At 42.1% G+C, this 18706-nt stretch overlaps 1 protein-coding gene across 1 annotated transcript in view; it reads right to left on the bottom strand.

The window, feature by feature from the left end:
- Window positions 1-16657, bottom strand: part of TP63 (tumor protein p63) — a 244150-nt gene extending 227493 nt beyond the window's left edge. The window contains exons 1-2 of the mRNA XM_036756087.1: window positions 16506-16657; window positions 16197-16319 (exon numbers count right to left, since the gene is read on the bottom strand). Of these exons, the coding sequence (XP_036611982.1) occupies window positions 16197-16319; window positions 16506-16657 (275 nt within the window). The remainder of the gene's footprint in view (window positions 1-16196; window positions 16320-16505) is intronic.
- Between the last annotated feature and the right edge of the window lie 2049 nt (window positions 16658-18706).

Here is an 18706-nt window from a genome sequence, read left to right as displayed (position 1 = left end):
AATCTAGGAACATGGATGAGAAGTCGAGGCATCTCTACACAGCAAGATACTTAGAGACATGTTAACAGCTTGGCCTGGGCTAACCTGAGACTCTTGTTCCTGGCATTTAGGAGGTGCCCCCTCCTGCTCTACTCCTTGTCCAACATCCAGTGACAAAGAAGTTCCCCTTTTCATCATCTTCTACTTAGCAGCTAAGCCCTGTGTCCTTCATCCCCATTATCTGTAATTCCAGTGTTAGCAAGGGCTGTAACTGTCAGGTCTTTATGCCTTGGGATGACTGAGCTAAATTAAAAAGGGTATATGGGGAGGGGGGTGGCAGTGGAAGCTCAAAGCTTAGTATTAACATTCTTTCAACTTAGGTAAATATTTTTTGCCCATGTTTGGTGGGAGACTTCAACAGGTCCGGGGCTGCAAGCCATTTTGCTGGCAGAAGGATAATAGGTGTTCCTTGCTAGGAGCTGAAAGGCACAAAGTTGTCCACACAAATAAATGGGAGATTAGTGATATAGCATTTACTGAGAATAGCATAAACACATCCGAATAGAGGAGCTAACCATCGTTTGATTCTTTAATCTCCCCAGCCTGAGTGGAGAGGGTGGGCTGCAATTCAACCATTTTCTCCCCCAAGCACAAAGGACCACATGAAAGACCAGGTCTCTGCTTTCCTTCTGGAGCTAAAACAACAGAGGCTGAAATTCCATTTAGATTTAATCCCCTAAAAAACACAGAGGTTGTAGCCATCCAGACAGACATGTGATTATAAATTAAACATGGTTTATGGAGAGAAAAAAAAACCCTTTGGGAAAATCAGGCCCATGGGGCATCTTGCAGAACATTTACAAATCTTAAAATCATGACTGCCTTAGGTCAACAGAACAGAATAGAGCTGGCGTTGGGCAGGTCCAAGTGAATCCTCCATCTGATTCATTATTTCTGTGTCAATTTCAAAACAATACACAGTCTGGAGATGTCCAATACTCAACTACACTTACTGAGACCCTTCTCTGTTTGAGATGAAAGGTTACAATATCTCCAGGGAGGAAAAAAGAAATCAACAAAACATGGCCCCTGCGCTCTTTAAGACTGCAATCTATTAAGAAGCTAAGACATCAGAGAGTCAACTCTCTAAGACTATACATTGCAGAGTAGGTGCTCATCTCTACTGGAAGAGAGAAGTTCAGTTTTATACCAGCTTCAGATAGATGGATAATCTGAGCTAGGGGCTACAATGGTCATGGTGGAATGAGTTTCTTCATGGGGAGTCTCCCCCAAACCAAAGGACTCTTTGGACATTTCCAGTGTCATCCTTATGTTTAAGTCTCCCTCTCTTTATTTATTGAGCCACGGAATAACTTTTCTTTCTCCACCTTCCTTATAATCTGATTCTGACTTTATGAGATTTTTATCTAATCTCATATCTACAACTGCCTTTGGGGGATACCATGGACAATGTGCTGACTGTGGGGCTACCCAAACCTATGCTATATTCACTTTGTAGAAAACCATTGGCAAGCTTGAGCATGACTATAATGCTGGGCTGACATAAACCCACACCAAGGGAGGATGGATGAGAGGAAATGAACATGTATGGCCTTGAGAAGAGAAATCTCTTCTTGAAAACTGTCACCAAGCTCTTCAAGGGCCATTATGTGGAAAATGCATTAGGACTATTTTTCTCATGCCTGGAGGACTGATGTAAGAAGCTTAGATGGGATTTTCACAGAGCCCTGCTTCAAGGAAATACTTCCTAATGATGGCAGTGAACACTGAATGAGATGGATTGGCATGGGAAGTGGGGATTCTCTTTATCCCTGGTGCTCTATCACCATCCAGGGATTTCAATTCAGGCACTAGAATGGCTAGACCATGCAGAGACACTGAAGGAGTTGGGCCACCTTGGGAAGTAGTGATTTTCTTTATTCCTGGTGCTCTATTGCCATTCAGGGATTTCAATTCAGGCATGAGAATGACTAGGTCATGCAGAGACACTGGAACAGTGGAAATTCTGTGGGCTTTGGAGCCAGAGGGCCAAAATCCAAATAGTACCTTTGCCAATTACAATATATATGAGGACGCACAAGTCTCTTTACCTCTGGGGGCCTCCTTTTCTTCAGTGGTAAAATAAGGGAATTGGACCAGATAATTTTTCTTCGAATTGGAAGAGTTCTCTTCCAATGCCAGATCTATGATGGTATGATTCCATTACTAGTGAAGTCCTCCCAACCTTAAGAAGCTTCTATGATGCCATATCTCTAATCTAAACTCATATCCACAACTACCTTTGGGAGATATCATGGACAATGAACTATCATCACTTATACTCAACATAGACAACATCCCCCTCCCTTGCCCTCCACTCCAGACTGGACGATCAGGTCCCAGAAGATTTTTGATTGTGATCCTCCACTGTACTTTTTATATTGGAAAGAATCAAGGTAGGGGGAACAACATTTCCTATTAGATTCTGAGCTAACTAGACAATGCACTTAGTTTTAGAGCTGAATTCAGAGAGCAAATCCAAGTTCAAGGAGAATGTTTTCAGTGCCTGGTTTGTGTAAAGTCCATCCAGGGGTTCATCAAACAGCCATCGAGAGGATTCTTTTAGAGACAGTGTGGGATAGTTGGCAGGATAATGAACTTGGAGTCACAAAGACTTGAAAAGTTCAAATCCCCTCATTTAGACAATTACTAGTGGTGGGACTCTGTCATTCAATCCCTCTCCTCTGCGCCTCAGTTTCCTTATTAGTAAAAGTGGCTGGACTTTATGGCCTCTGTGATCTCTTCTAGCTCTAAAATTATGACTCTGAATATGCATAGTAATGACCAGCTCAAGCCTGGGAATATCCCAGTTACTTTTGGGGAAATGGGTGTTCATGTATAGCCTGTCTTAGGAAGGAATCCTCTTCAGTAGAAAGGAGAATGGGTGAATATGGAGAGTGGTTGATGGTCTGAAAGTCAGGAAGCCTGAGTCTGATACCTGCTTCTTTTGCCATTTGAACATGGCCTTTATGACTCTGGGCTTCCTGGCTGGGAACCTGTGATTACAGTTCAAACCCCAGAGGGGATCAAGATCTGTGAGGGGCCATCTAATCCAGCCTCCTCATTTGAGTGATAAGAGAAGGGAGGCTCAAAGAGAGGGGATTCCACAGATGAGCAGCAGCAGAGGCAAGCTTTGAACCTAGTTTCTGTGACTCCTTGCTTGGGGCTTCTTGTTACAGATTCTTCAAGCCCATTGTTAGACCTCATGGAAGAGACTAAATGCTGGGCAAATACGAGTATTTATAATTTCTCTTGGACCAAGCCCTGATCAAGAAAAGAAAACAAAGGAAAACAAAAGAAAACAAAGAAGGATAAGCAGCTTTAGCAGCCCAGCTGGGTGATTCAATTTTAGGGTCCTTATGGTTCGAACCCAAACAAACCACAGATCCCCTGTGACTCGAGATGTCAATTGCAGTTACAAGGACAGTAAAACCTGTTTTGACAGGGAAGAAATCATTTGGAGCTTATGCATATGGGTGGTGGCATCTTGGCTGGCAAGCCAAATGTAGCCCTTTTAAAATCTTTACCCTAATTTTAACTTCCTGGCCAAAGGTGTTTGTTTGTTTTCCCTTTATTCTTGAGGGAATTTTTGTGAAGAAGAGTTAGATTTCCACTTGGGCTTACGTTTAGCAGCTTCTCCAGCTCATTGGTGATAGAGTGGGTGATGGGGAAGTAGAACAAAATGAAGTCAATCCATTGGAAGGGTGTTTATAAACATTTGACATGAAGAGATCTAGCTTAGGGTGTAGAATGCGAAACTACCTGGGTCAGGCTCTGAATCCTAGGACACTCAGTTATGACTTGATTATAAATTCTCCAACTGTCAACAAGCATTTGGTAGGTTGCTCCAAATTACTCATAGAGAAATGTAAATTAAAATAACTCTACGGTTTTGTGTCATGCCTCTCAAAGTGGCAGATTAAAAGAGATAGTAGCAGTGACTTGCTGTAGAGGTTGTGGGAAGGCAGGCTCACTAATATGCTGAAGGTGGATCAATGAATTGAATTAGCCTAGAAAGTGACACAAATCATATGAGGAAAGTCCAATGTGTTCATTGCTTTTGGCCAAGTGGTCCCTCTTACTGGGCTAAGAGTAAGACTCATCTGTCAGCATATTCCAGACTGTGTGTGTGTGTGTTAGCAAATAAACTAGAAACAAAGTGGGCACCTTTTGGTTAAGGAAACAACCTGTGAATAAATTGTAGGAGATGTATGCATACAATGAAATAGAAGACGATTAATAAGAAGAATTCCCAGGAATGTGGGAAAACATGTATATAGGTATATATATATGTGTATATGTATGTGTATATATGTATATGTATGTATGTATATATACACATGAACATATCCACACACATATAAAATGGAAGGAAATAGAACAGATTAAACTGCATTCTGTCTTTAGAACTCTGTTATTAATGATCACATGCCATTGTTTGTAGTTTCATTTTGATTTTGAGAGTGAAGTGGCACAGAGGCCAGAGAAACATAGGTCCAAGTAGTGCCTCAGCCATGTCCTGGCTCTGTTACACTGAGCACGTTCCTCAGTCTCACAGGGTAACACTCAGAAACGGTGACACTCAAAGACCAAGCTGAAGACAATGTCCCAATTTGCATTAAGAGAAGGAGTTTCCACACTAAGAGGAATTTCAAGACCAGAACAGAAGTTTAGTTTTTACAGCCTCAGAGAATCTCAGAACTGGAAAAGGCCATCTGGTTAACCCTTCCACCACCCAAAGAATCTCTATCACCCCATACTTAGCACATACTTAGGAACCAGGCTATGCTGATAAATATTTAACAACCAGCTCACAAAAGTACACCCAATAGACTGTTAAGTTTGATCTACATTATTACATTTTCCAATCATTTACTTAAGTCTACAGATGATCAACAAACTGATACATCAAATCTTGATTTCTATCATTAACAATCTGAAGTATACATACTCCCACTGAAAATTGAACCTTGCGCGCTGGCGAGGAGGTATAAGCTGGCATCAGCACCCCTCTGTTAGGAACTTCAGTTCAGAGACACAGAGCTGGAAGGGAACTCCATGTCTACCAGGTCATCTGGGCCCTGCCTAACCCTAAATGCACACTGAAGTTGAGCCCACTCCTCTCAAGGAATTCTGTTTCAGTTGGGAAGAGCGGTAATTGATGGAAACTTTCTTACTTTGATTTCAAGAAAATAACCTAAATCTGGATTCAATAAAAAAATCAAGACCCTTGAAGATGCTCTTGTTAAATGTTGGGAGAAAATGGTGCTCCTTGCTTCCTTCCTTCTTTCCTTCCTTCCTTCCTTCCTTCCTTCCTTCCTTTCTTCTTTCCTTCCTTCCTTTCTTCCTTCCTAAATCAAAGGGAGGGTGGAGCTTTTTTGAAAGTATACAAATAAAGGGAAATGAAGCCTCTAAAACCGTGTCTTGCTTGAAGGTTCAAGACTCACGTATACAGTACATAATCCTCAAGTATTTATATTTGATCTAAAATGAGAGCTTATCAGGCTTAAAGGCAGCATTGTCCCCCAGAGTGACAAGAATCCGTTCTAGTAACTCAGCAGAAAGGAAAAACGGCCTATTCACCAGAATTCCCTTTTGGGGAAGGGCCCCACTCCTTAAATGGATCCCAGGGATCTGATATCCTCCAAATAAAACTTGCTACAGTGTGGCCAAATGCAACTTTCTGTTCTCACCCAAATGTGTCATTAAATGAGAAGCTCACCCCTCTCACGCCCAAGCTGTCTACCTTCTCACATTCATCAAAAGCATCATAATTTTAGGGAGTTAAAAACCACAGACCATAGTAGAGAGCCCTGGAGAGAAGGCAGTGGTGACTGAGAACATTGTGAAGATCTCACTGGCTCACCTATTGAAAGTCTCAATGGTTCTCAGACATTGAATCACAGCCCCTTGTTTTACAGATGGTGATGGTGAGGCCAAGAAAGGATAACTGAGTGGACCAAAGTCATGTAGAGAGTAAATACCAAAGACCAAAAGAGATGTTTGAACCCAGGTCCTTGGATACTCAAAGTAGGTCTATTTTCATTATGTCTGCTGTTCTTCATCCATCAGCAACTTAGGGAAAAATTAACGGTACTTCAACTTCCGCAGGGTAGATAGGAATATTCAAGATGTTGGACATTTTGACTCTGAGTATTTTCAGGTATTTGAGACAATTCATACAGGTCTTTGCAGAAGGAAACTTCTTGTTTTCAGTTTAAGCTCAAAGCAAATATTTTGTAGAAAAAAATGAAAATGAACTTTCTACTTTCTATCAGGGTATTTTTCATTAGAATGGAGAAAGCCTGAGTAAAGTTTCAGCAAAAAATGAGGTTTGAGTTGAAAAGCATTGTAGGTGAAAGGAAGACTTTACAAAAGACTGTTTGGGGTGGTGACCACGGGCAAATGATGCAGTGAAATTCACCGTCCATGAGGATGACTCAGAATCACTTATTTCACTCATTTCAAAGAAAAAACTAAAGGTTTTATTTAAACCCTAAAAACATGCTGCCTTTCAAAGACATGACTTAGGAATGTTGCTTTTCATTTTGATGTCTGTGAGAAAAAAAGTTAGGTAATTAGCAACCTTGAAGCATAAGTTAAGTTGAGTTACTAGAGACATGCTGTGCCTCTCTGTGAGAACTTTTGGGGTTTTCTTGACAAAGATACTGGATTGCTTTGATATTTTCTTCTCCAGGAGATTTGGTAAATAGAGATATAAGTGACTTGTCTAGGGTCACACAGTTAGTGTGTGTCTGAGGTCAGATTTGAATTCAGGTCTCCATGACTCCAGACTTAGCACTCTGTGCACTGAGCCATCTAGCCTCCCAGTATGCTACAGCTAGAGCAAACGATTGGTGTCAGGAAGACCTTAGTTCAAATCCTACCTCAGATGCTTATTAGCTGTGGGACTGTAGGCAAGTCATTTAACCTCTGATGGCTCTTTGCCTGCAGAATAGCCATTGTTACAAGACATGATGCTCCAGGTCATTTTTAAGGATCAAATCAATACTTTGTGAGGGGCATTGAAAAACTTTAGGTGCCATAGACAGCTCAGCAAAGTAGAATGGACCCATTATTTCATCCATCTAAATCATCTATCTCTGCCGATCCGCCATCTCTCTGTCTTTATCATCTGTTTATCAGCCATCTTTATCATCTCTCTCTCTCTCTCTCTCTCTCTCTCTCTCTCTCTCTCTCTCTCTCTCACACACACACACACACACACACACACACACACAGTAAATGATTACTCCATGCCAGGCAGCAGAATGCAGAGTGGAAAGACCAAGCAAGACAGTCCCTGCCCTTCAGGATCTTACATTATATATGTACATATATATGTGTATATATACATACACACAAATATACATGCATACACGTGTGTACATGTATATGTATATATATGCACAAATACATACATACATATATATAATATACACAAATATATTCTATTTAAAATTTATGAACGAAAAGAACAATTCCATAACATAGCATAATAAAAAGATGATTACACATAAAACTGCAAATCTATTATGTACAACTTGCTATTCCTTTTAAATATATGATAAAGTTATGAAGTACATTTCTTTCTTTTATTTTTTTCTTCCCTCCCCTCCCACCCTAGAGATGTCTACTACTGGACACAAATATGTATGTATGTATGCATGTGTACAGAGAGATATATGTATATGTGTGTAAAATTATTATATGCATACTTCTTTTACTGTTTTTTCTCTGGATATAGATAGTGTATTTCTTCAGATCTCCTTCATAGGTAATTTAGGTATTAATGGAGGAAAATAAGACCCACAAGAGAGTTGGAAAGCAGATGGCTGTGATTGCTGTGACATGGTGTGTGGATGGGGACCTCCAATGGAGAAGCTCCTTTTCCCAACCCAAGTCAGCCATTTGCCTCCAATGAGTCTCCAAGGGCCTATGGGGCACTGACAGGGTGACTTTCTAGGAGTTACAGAGCTACTGGGTGTTAGTGGCATGACTAGAACGCAGACCCCCCTAAGGCCATAGGCAGCCCTCCATCCACGAGGCCTAGCTGCTTTTCCAAGTATACATTTAAGATGAAGGTTGTTGAATGACCCAGACTATGTGATTGCTAGTTTCACATACAACAGCATCTCCTAAATTACCATTTGGCTAAGTGAATCTTGCTAGATCAAAAAGGTTACTTTTCAGGCCTCCTGATTTTCCAGTGCCTTTCCGGGCTACTCATGGTGTCCACATCAGCCTGGCCTCTCATTGTGAAGGGAAATCTACACAACTAGTCAGATTTCCAGAATGGCCACTACAGTTCAGTGGGACGGGCAGATTTGGGTCATGCATCATAAATGAAAGGGAAAGGCAGACAGGAAACATGAAACTGAAGAGCAAACACTTCTTTTACATTTGATGAATCTGTTCTGAACTTCAAAGGGTTGGAGAAAGGGGGAAGGAAAGAGAGAGAGAGAGAGAGAGAGAGAGAGAGAGAGAGAGAGAGAGAGAGACAGAGAGAGAGAGAGACAGAGACAGAGACAGAGACACAGAGGCAGAGAAACACAGAGAGAAAAGAGAAAGCAAATGAGATTCTCTCTCTCTGTCTCTCTCTCCCTCTCTCTCTCTCTCTCTCTCTCTCTCTCTCTCTCTCTCTCTCTCTCTCATACACACACACACACACACTCACACGAGTGCAAAGCAACAAGTGGGACCTGACTAGAGAATAGAAATCTCACTAATGCATCAATATGTAAATACCATCCCCATGTCCACTCCTCTGTCTGGTTCCAACTGAACAGAGTACCTTTCTGTGCTTGGGGAAGTGGCTAATTATATACACTGCAGTCTTTGGCCTTTGATGATAATTATAGTGTCTTTTCCATCTTACCTTTGTTGCTTGAGACTGTTCCTTGGTGTATGCCTTCTAGGAGGGCTAACACCCATCAGGACTACTAAGAGTTGTTAAGGAACTCCAGCCACTCAGAGTTGGGGATCTTGACTTAAAAGATAGCTCAGGAAGGGCAGGTCTCACTTCAAGATTCATTTGGCTCTTAAGTAAAGGAGGTTCTCTAGCTTCACACTGCAGGGCTGTCTGCCCTTTCAGGGTGGAGGGGTTCTGGTGTAGATATTGCCACATCTTTGCAGCTAACATGGTGTGGGGGGGGGGAATTGGAGTAAGATAGGACTATGTCCCTTTCCCCTGCCTATAGACTCCAATATGGTGAATTTATGGCAAAGGAATGGTTTTCCAATGAAGCTTCCTTTGAACCGTTCTCTCTATATCAACTTGACAATTTGACATGATTAAGACTAACTGAACGTTATGTTCGAAGGGGCCATTCCCTTAAGGACATGACCTGATATATCTTTTTTTGTGGGGGGGGGATTTATTTTTGCAGGTCCTCTATTCTATAGTCAGAATTCATTACAATTGATGTTTGATATACTTAAAATATTATTTGTTTTGTTTGTTGTTTGTCCTTCATTCTTGCAGAGGACCATGTCATCAGGAAAGTGATGCCGTGACTTAATGTAAATAACACGAAAAGAGGCATCATGTTGCAATATGGATTTTTCTCTCTTTTATTTTTTGGTGGTGGTGGAGGATACAAGATGATGTTTTAAATTCTGAATTTGATGAATGAATACGGCCAAATGGGACTGAGGTGATTTCTGTACTTTTGGTAATCAGACATGCTGGTCTGCCTGTTGGCAGGGTAGTATAGTAGTTAGAGGGTTGGACTTCTGCTCAGTAAATCATGGTTTGCATACTTTCTCTGATACTTAAAATGCACTGTAAAATAAACCCTTGAGCCTCCCTTAAGCTCTCAGAGACTCCCAAAAATTGTGTAAACTAGATCCTTCTGTAAATGAGGCCACAAAGAAAGTCTCATCAAGCTTACAGTTTTTTTTGTGAGGCTCTAGTAAGCTAATGGGTACAAAACATACACAGACAGACACACACTCACACTAACACACAGAGGAATGTAAACACACATATACACATAGATATGATCATTATTGATTTGGGGGTGTCGATGAGCTCGGCTTTTCAGACCAAAAGCTTCATCTCCTTCAGATACTCCTCCTGTCCCACAAATACAGACCCCAGAATATCCTGGAAAGTACAGTAGATAAAGAGAACAGGGACAAGAATATCCTCTCAGTGAAACTGTTCCCAAAAATAAGCTGGGCATCATGTCACCCAACGAAATTGGAAGACCCCCAGTTTTTTACAAAGGCAGCATGACATAACAGATTGCTGACCTTGGACCCAGGGAAGGCTGGGTCTCTTATGCATACAGGATGTATGACCCTGGGCAAGTCATTCCTAGGTGATTCTGTTAAGACTCTAAGTTGCAGAGAAGATCCCTACCTTCATGGTTAGAGGGAATTTCCTCACCTGAAAGTTTCCTACATCAATTAAACCACAGCTAGGCTCTTTCTTTTCTTTTTTAAAGTTATAGCTACAGTAAATATTTATGACCCCCAAGCTATGTAAAATGACAAGCTTTCATAATACAGAGATCCAACCAAAGACATGAAGGACGTGTGGGAACAGGATGAGGTGTGTGGCATCCTGATCATCCTGGCTGCTTCTGGAGTTGTAACAGACACGCTTTCACCTTCTGCAGGAGGTGTTTCTTGAACCTCCTCCTGGATCCCCCAGCCCCAGCCCACCCTCCCTGAATCCTTTCCATAGACTCTGTATGTATTCACACACACATTGCTGTTTTGTCTGTTGTCTTCCCACTAGAAAGTGACTTGAGGGCAGAGATTTGATTTTTGCCTTTTCATGTGTGTCCTCAATGCTTAGCACGGTGCCTGCCACATAGGAAGTGCTTCCCAAATGCTTGCTGACTGACTGACTGAAAGTGAGCTATTTCATTACCAATAACAATCCTTTTATTCAGCGGTGCAATGGTCCATCCATCAAATATTAATCATAAAAATCAAATATTAGGCAAGCCATTTCTCTCAGCATGGTTTCTACTGGGGGTTATTTCATATAAAATGAGGAGAACACCAACAAAAATAAGCATCATTGAGACCGTGAAAGAGATTCCCAGGTAAAAGCAATACTCTGTTGAAGTCCATTGGGCAATTCCTCCTATTCTTCCCTGTCTCACACAGTGCAGACAATGCACGGTATTCTCCTTCCTCCAAGAGAGTGGAACAATGGACTGGACTGCTGGGGGCATATTTGACTATATCCCAACCCTTAAAAGTAGCCTTAACACAATTCTGGAAGGTTTGCAAAGAACTTTATGTTCAGCATCTCATTTGATCCTCACAACAGCCTATAAAGTAAGCCATGTTTATTTTCCCGTTTTACAGATAAGGAGACTGAGGCTGACCAAAGCTTTACATGCTATCTTTTTTAGGCATTTCAGGGAGTCAGTTTTCTTCATCTTTTTTGTCTCTCTCAGTCACCAATGTGAGGGTAGGGACAGGAAGGTGGGGGCAACCCATATCATAATGAAGAGAATTCAAATGTTAAAGCAACAGAATTGAGAGGATTGGGGGAAGAAGCTTTAGATAAATACATTTTAAAATAAGTGAACTATACAGGCATAGGAGGATTCTGTAGCTTGGGCTCACTTCACATCCTTTATAATAAATCAAAAATCTGTAGGGTTTCATATCATGTGGGGCTCACAATGAAACTTAACAGCAACTCTATGTTTATCCCCATTTTGCATATGGGGAAGCTGAGACTGAAAGATATTGAATGCCTTGCTCAGGATCAAATACCCAATATTTCCCAAAGGTGAGATTTGAACTCAAGTCCTTCAGACAAGAAGTGCAGCATTCTTCCCACTACATGATAAGGCCTTTACCAAAATGTTTACAATGCAGTATATCAGGAGATCATCCATGCATTTGAATAGGAATGGCAGGCTGGATCTGAGTTGCTTTTAGTATGGCTGATCTCCCTCAATTTATGAGTAACAACAGCAGCTAAGTATATCTCCCAACATCCTCCAAAGGATAGAATGATGGTTCCTGGGCAAGACAAACATATGTTGGGTCACGTAGCCAAGTGACCCAAATGAATCAGGTTTGTTTGCTGATTCCAATGTGTTGGAATGTTAAACAGCTATCAATTTGATAATAGCCACTTTAGAGAAAATTGGGAAGGAGAGAAAACTTATTGAACAAGGAGCTGTCCTCAGAGTCAGGGGCACCTGGGTTTTCAGATTTGCAGAGCATTTTACATGGGTTACCTCATTGGAGCCTCACATCACCCCTATGATGAGGAAACTGAGGTTGGGAGAAGTTAAATGCATGGCCTAGTTTTGCGCTAATAGCAAGTGTTTCAGATGGCTTTCAAACTTTGGTCTTCCTGCCTACAAGTCCAATGCTCTTCCTATGCCACCTCACACCCTATTCATACAAGTATTAAGATTTGCTGTAATCTTTGTAGTGCATGCAAACACTACTTTTTTAGCTAGATCACATAACTGCTTCCAAATGGAAGGGCTTTCCTTTTGGCCATATCCCAGAGGGCTGATGGTTCTCTGACATGTCCTCGCCCAACAAAGGTAGAAGTGATGGTGTGGTTTTGTTCAGCTATATTGACAGTCATGTCCATCTGGCCTTCAGAGTTTTTACTTACCCAGAAGTCCTTAAATGTGTGTCATTTTCACACATTTTTAATAATATTCTGAGAGATAAAGCTTACCCTTAACAGGAGTTTGTGCCTATAGATGGTGAAGTGAGTCCTGGAGAGGTGTGTTAACTGACTTGCCGCAGGTTCCACAGGGAATAAGGAGCATAGCTAGCTTTCAATACAGGTCCCTTGACCCCAAATCCAGTGTGCTTCCTGCCATACCCCAGACGTCCTTCAGTGAAACCCTACTTGGAAAGTCTGTTGCAACCACTATTATGCAGTCAATATGAGACATTTATTAAATTCCCATTTTGTGCCACGAGCTGTACTAGGTGACAGAGATACCAGCACAAAACTGAAATCATCTGTGATTTCAAGGGCAATGTCATCAAGTTCTAACAGTAGCTATGAGTATATACAAAGAAAACGGAAGGTAATTTGAGTAATCACAAGGCCATTTCAAGGGTTTACCCCAGAGGTGGTAAAAGCTTGTATTGGTTGAAATTATTTCCTTATCTGAAATGTCCTTATACCCATAAATTCCCAAGCAGCTATTCCTCATCTGCTCACCTTTGTTGGTCCACATCAGGAGGAAGCAGACCACAGTTCTTTATCCCCCCTTAGGTTAAAGCAATTCATCCTCATCAACATTTCAGCCTCAAAGCTGCTGAAGAAGGCCATGGGTCACCACAGGCTACCACAAGCAGAACCTGGAGTGAGGCCTTGCCTCTGACCTCTAACATGGTGTGGCTAAAATCCATCATTTTTACAGAGATGTCCATTTGAATGGCCTTGTTTAGTAGCGTAATAACATAACTGCCTTAATCATTACCTATGGATAGCTCCCAAGTGGGCCCTTTCCTGGGAAAGGAGATGTGGTTTGGGTACAACACCTTGGGTTTTCCATTCTTTCTTTTCAACATTTCTTTATGAAGCCAAGGTCAAGAAAAGACAAATTTGACACTGTAGGTTCCTGTGACTGTGAAGTGATTCAATATGGTCTCTCCTAAAATAGGTCTTGTAAACTGAGAAGTCCAAGCACTGGCTGGTGGGAATGACCAGCTCCAATTCATTCACTCCTTCGGCATCAACCAAGAGCTCTGTTTCTCTATGTGGCAAATAAAAATGTTTCTGAAGGGGACATTTCACAGGGCACATAAAATTAGCCCAAACTAGTCATTTCTGGTCCCCCCAAAATCGATTATAACCGCTAAATGGAAAATCACAGTGAAGTTGTTATTTGTCATAGAGAAATTGCTTACATTAAACATGACATTGATGAATCAAAGCATTTATTGTGTACCTAAAATACTTCAGCAGCCCAATGTGTCATTTCCAAGAGACACGCTTCTGTCTTCAGCAAATACTTTTAAGTATCCCTAGAATAATGTGCTTTAACTATTAGTCATCAAATTTCAACTGACCAATTTTGCTACTCTTTCCTTAAGTCACACAAAATCATTTTCCTGGAAAGGGGCTAGAATCTGCATTTGTGAGAGTACAGAGTCTTCTGCTCTATTTGTGACTCCTGACTCTTCCTCCAAATTTATCGGATATCTATGGTTCTGCTGGGGACTTACGACCATTTTCAACTCACTATGTCTTTGGGATGCTGGGCCTGACATCCTGACATGAAAACTCAGGGGCAGTGAGGCAAGCTAGATTGATTCCTGTTTCTTCAAGTAGAGACATAAATCCCTTTTTGACTACCTGCTTTGCCCTCTTTGGTCAGTGGGGTAGTCTCTGCCAAGGAGAGGACAGAATCAACCTAACCAAAGGTTGCCAAAGGCAGTTTCTCCTCATAAGACACCAGACTGAGTGAGATGTTGAAGCCCCCAAAGAAGCTGTTCTCTTTGTGATAGCTAGGTGGCACAGTAGATATTATGGCCTTAGACACTAGCTGTGTGACCCTGGGCAAATCACTTAACCTTTCTGTGTTTCACTTTCCTCATCTCTCAAATGTGGATAGTGTTTGCACTTGCATCTCAGGTTGTTCTGAGGACCAACAGGAAATAACCCATCCAAAGCTCTCTCCAATCCTTAAAGTGGTTAATAAAATGGTGACTATCATTGGTATCATGTTCTTTCATACTTTATCTCAGAAGAATGAGCAGAACATTAAAACATCTTTGAGACAGGAGATTAGGAACATATCTCTACCCTCTTTTTCCCCTCTAACTTCATGAAGTGTGGGAAGAGGCAGGGACTTCCAGGCTTGTGACAAGTCGGGACTTTCAAACCCAAGCCCAAGAAATCCCAATGGCTTGTTATTCCCAAGCTGGATAACATCTGCCAGATCTCCTTTCCACGGCCTTTCTCTTCACTCCCATTTCTTTCCTCCCCCATCCTGTGTCCTGGGTGGGCTCTCACCCTGCCGACCAGGAACCTCCCAGGAAAAGCAGCTGAGGCCTTGTTAGTGTCAAACATAGTGACAAATTAAACTTGGGGAAGATGATCACAGAGCTGCCCTAATCTGGCAAGCCAGGTGACAGAAATTGAGCCGTAGCTGGACCCGGGCTCCAGGCTCTTCCAGCCCGAGCCTGGCCCAGAAGCTGTGGGAGGCAGCAGTGATGAATGACGAGTCCACCCTTACCCATCCAGCCCGACTCTTTAACTCCACCAGCCTTCTTTCAGGAAGTTATTTTGGGGGAAAACAGCCCAGCCCATCCTCATCCACACTCCTAAAATCAGCCCTAATTCTAACTCAGATCCAATTTTTGACCCTGTCATATAGGACCTGAATATCTCCTGTAACTTTATGACTGGAAAAACACTGTTCAGATTACATTTGCAAGTTTAAAAATAGCCAAGTTCAATTCGAAACGAGAGAGAGAGAGAGAGAGAGAGAGAGAGAGAGAGAGAGAAAGAGAGAGAGAGAGAGAGAAAGAGAGAGAGAGAGAGAATTTTTCATGCTTGCTGACATCTCTTTCAGTACTAAGCAGTCCCCCTGTTTGACGGATATGGATGAGACATAGGCAGATAGCATGTTGTAAGCTTCAGGCTGCTTACAAAGATGATGCCTACTATCCAAGAAAATGAGGAAAGGATACTCTATCAAGACCCTCGGACCACAGGGTAAATCATGGGCTGCTCTGGGGGACTGTGGCTAAATCACACTTTGTCAATTTCCCCAGCAGATGGGACTCTAGGTGTCTTTGACTTGACATTTATTCTGGGAACATAATCCCTAGGCATTCTACTCTGTCCAATGGGATTTATTTTACTTGGGGGACCAGGAACATTGGGGAGAAGGGGGAAATCAAAGGAAAAAAACTGATCCTTCAAAATTCTATCATCATTAATGAAACTAGAGCAGGTGGCCATCTCATCTGTGCACATCGACACTTGTTAGCTCTGAAGATTTCTCAGAAAAGGAATATAAGTAAACTAGACAGCACCAACCATACCACTGCTCTGGGCCAGAAGAGGCAGACTTTCTGGTTTTGTGACTTTTTTTGTTCTCCCCACCCCCAACCTGAAAAAAATGCTCACAAAATCACAAGGCATTCCATTCAAGCTTGACTAAAAGTTAGCACATCACTCTGAAACTCACCGCTGGATGAAAGGGTCAGGACAGCACGGTAAAGTGGGATATGGTGAGGGTTCGACATTCATTTCTTCCAGCTCTCTTGGGCATAAACAAGCAGGGAAAGAGAGATGATATACACACATATGCCTAGAAGATAGATGCACATATATAGAGAGATAAAGCCAGGAGGCTCAAAGCAAGCAGGTCAACTGCTATAAGATATACAACGTTAGTGCCCCCTCTTCCTACATCTGCCAAGAGGTGGGGCTGTCTTTGGCCATGGCCAATGAGATTCATCAGGTGACTCAAGCATCAGAAGCAGCCCTTTCTTACCAGCTGGGCATCCTCTGCACTGTTGTTTTCCTCCTGTCCCTACATCTTCTTTCCAGCTCTTGACGTAGAGTAGCCACATTTGCTCTGGGGAACTTGGTGGCATCTCTGAACTTCTGATCTCCCTGGGGATTGGCCGGCTGCTGGAATGGCATCAGAGTTTAATTTCAGCAGCTCAGACTCTTGGAACGAGGCAGCTCAGCGGCTGGTGTGTGTCCACTCCACTCCAGATGACCCGCTTTTCCCTGTTGTTCATTAGATTCTGCCTCAGCAAGCGTCCTGTTGGGCTGTGTCTGGGGTTCAAATAGTTTGCAGTCATTTAGGAAAGTAGCTGTCTTTTTCTTTCTCCCACTTCCTTTCTCCTTCATTTTCTCTGTGTTGTGGTTATAATCTCAAATGGCAAAGACAGGAAAATTCCTTGATCACATTAAGTGGGGAAGTCACACTTACCCTCTAGGAAGGGCTGGGAGATCTACCCTCAGCTTCTTAACTCTTGACCTTCGGAAAGTTGCTTCCTTGCTTCCCTCTCCTTCCCCGCTCCCCCCCAAAAAGAAGGATGAGGATTCCAAAGTGCTTGAAATCTTTTCTCTAACTTTGAAAGAACAAAGTTCTACCAGGGCTATGAAAGTTGACAAGAATCTATATATTAATTGCTAATCCTTAGATGTTTAGGAAAAAAAAATCCCAACTCTCTGAAAGGTCAAATGCCTGAGTCTGTTTACAAATAAAACCAAATCAACAATACTCCCTGTGAAGCAAATTCTCGATACTCAGAGAGGAACCCCAAAATACTGCTCCACATGGGAACATTTACCATAAAGAAATGCACAGCCCAAATAACCTTGTCACTCTTGCTCCAGGAGCCATTGTCGGCAGACCTATTCTGGGTTTGTGGTTTTGGGGAGTGAATGAAATATGAATCAGGAGCTAAATTAAAACCAACTCCACCAGAAGAAAATAGAGTTGGAGTGACTGTCACCAGTGTCCCAGTTCCAGGCCCTGCTGGTAACCTCCCCATGGTGCACCTGGGAGCCTGCTGACCTCAGCAAATGCCGACCATTGAAGCCAAGCAGACAGGAGAGCGGGCAGGAGGGTGGGCAATCACCCCGGAAAAACGAAAAGTTTCCTTAGAGGAAATTCGGGTTTTGAAGGTGCTATAGGGAAACATTTTCTTTGCTACTTCAGCCAGGATGGCAGAGAAAAACTATTTAAAGCTTGACACTCTCCTCCCACGCTCAGCCTGATAGTTCCTAACATCTGTGAATTGTGAATCCCACAAACTGGCAGGCCTGAGTCCATGCCAAGTCAGACAGCTTGCACTACAATATGTGAAACTTGTAGGGAAGATCATTTTCCTAATTAATTATAGATTTGTTAATTGGCATTAAAGTAGCTTCCTTTTTGGATTCTTTTTGTTTTTCCCTTGACAAATATTCACGACCTATCATATATAGATGGCATGTCTTTGAATATGTAGGACCCACAGGATCTACAATTCCAGACTGAGATTCCATGGGCTTGATCGTAGAATGCCCAGTTGCAGACCTGTCTTCGTGAAGTGGGGAGATAAGGGAACAACTTAATGCATCAACTTCCAAGTTTTTTTTTTCCTTCATTTTCCTTTTTCTTCAAAATAGCATCCCCACATGGGTATTGCTATTACAGTGTCCTAGAAGTATCCTGGGGCCATGTGAATGCCAATGGATGTTTGAGAGGCTGCTCAATATTAGGTCACATGGAAATAATCTCAATTGGTTATTGCAACGCATCTAGTGGGTGCGATAGTAATTGATAGCTCCCATGCCAAAGGAGAGGGGATACAAAATGGTGAAATGAGCTAGAGGATTAAAGACTTTAGGGATGGAAAGGACCTTGGAGAATATTTGGTCCAAATTCCTAACTTTGCAGAAGAAACTTGGAAAGTGGGGGGAATTATTTGAGGTAGTGAAGAGCTCAGACTAACATGTATGACTGACAAACTGCTCCCTCGGTACAAATGAAGGTCCCTTGAAACTTCAATATTTCAATTTGGCCAAGGCGTGTCAAACCAACCCAAATTAATAAGAACACATTACATGCCTACTATATATTTTTTACAATGTCAGGTGATGGGAATTCAAAGACCAAAATGGAACTAAGACCTTTCTCAAGGAATGACTCTACCTTCTCCTAGCTATTTGGAACCTGTAAACAGGCAACCAACA

This window comes from Trichosurus vulpecula, chromosome 4, assembly GCF_011100635.1.
Source record: "Trichosurus vulpecula isolate mTriVul1 chromosome 4, mTriVul1.pri, whole genome shotgun sequence".
NCBI lineage: Eukaryota > Metazoa > Chordata > Mammalia > Diprotodontia > Phalangeridae > Trichosurus > Trichosurus vulpecula.
The sequence above is the reverse complement of the archived record's forward strand: the minus strand, read 5'-3'. Positions and strand labels throughout refer to the sequence as shown.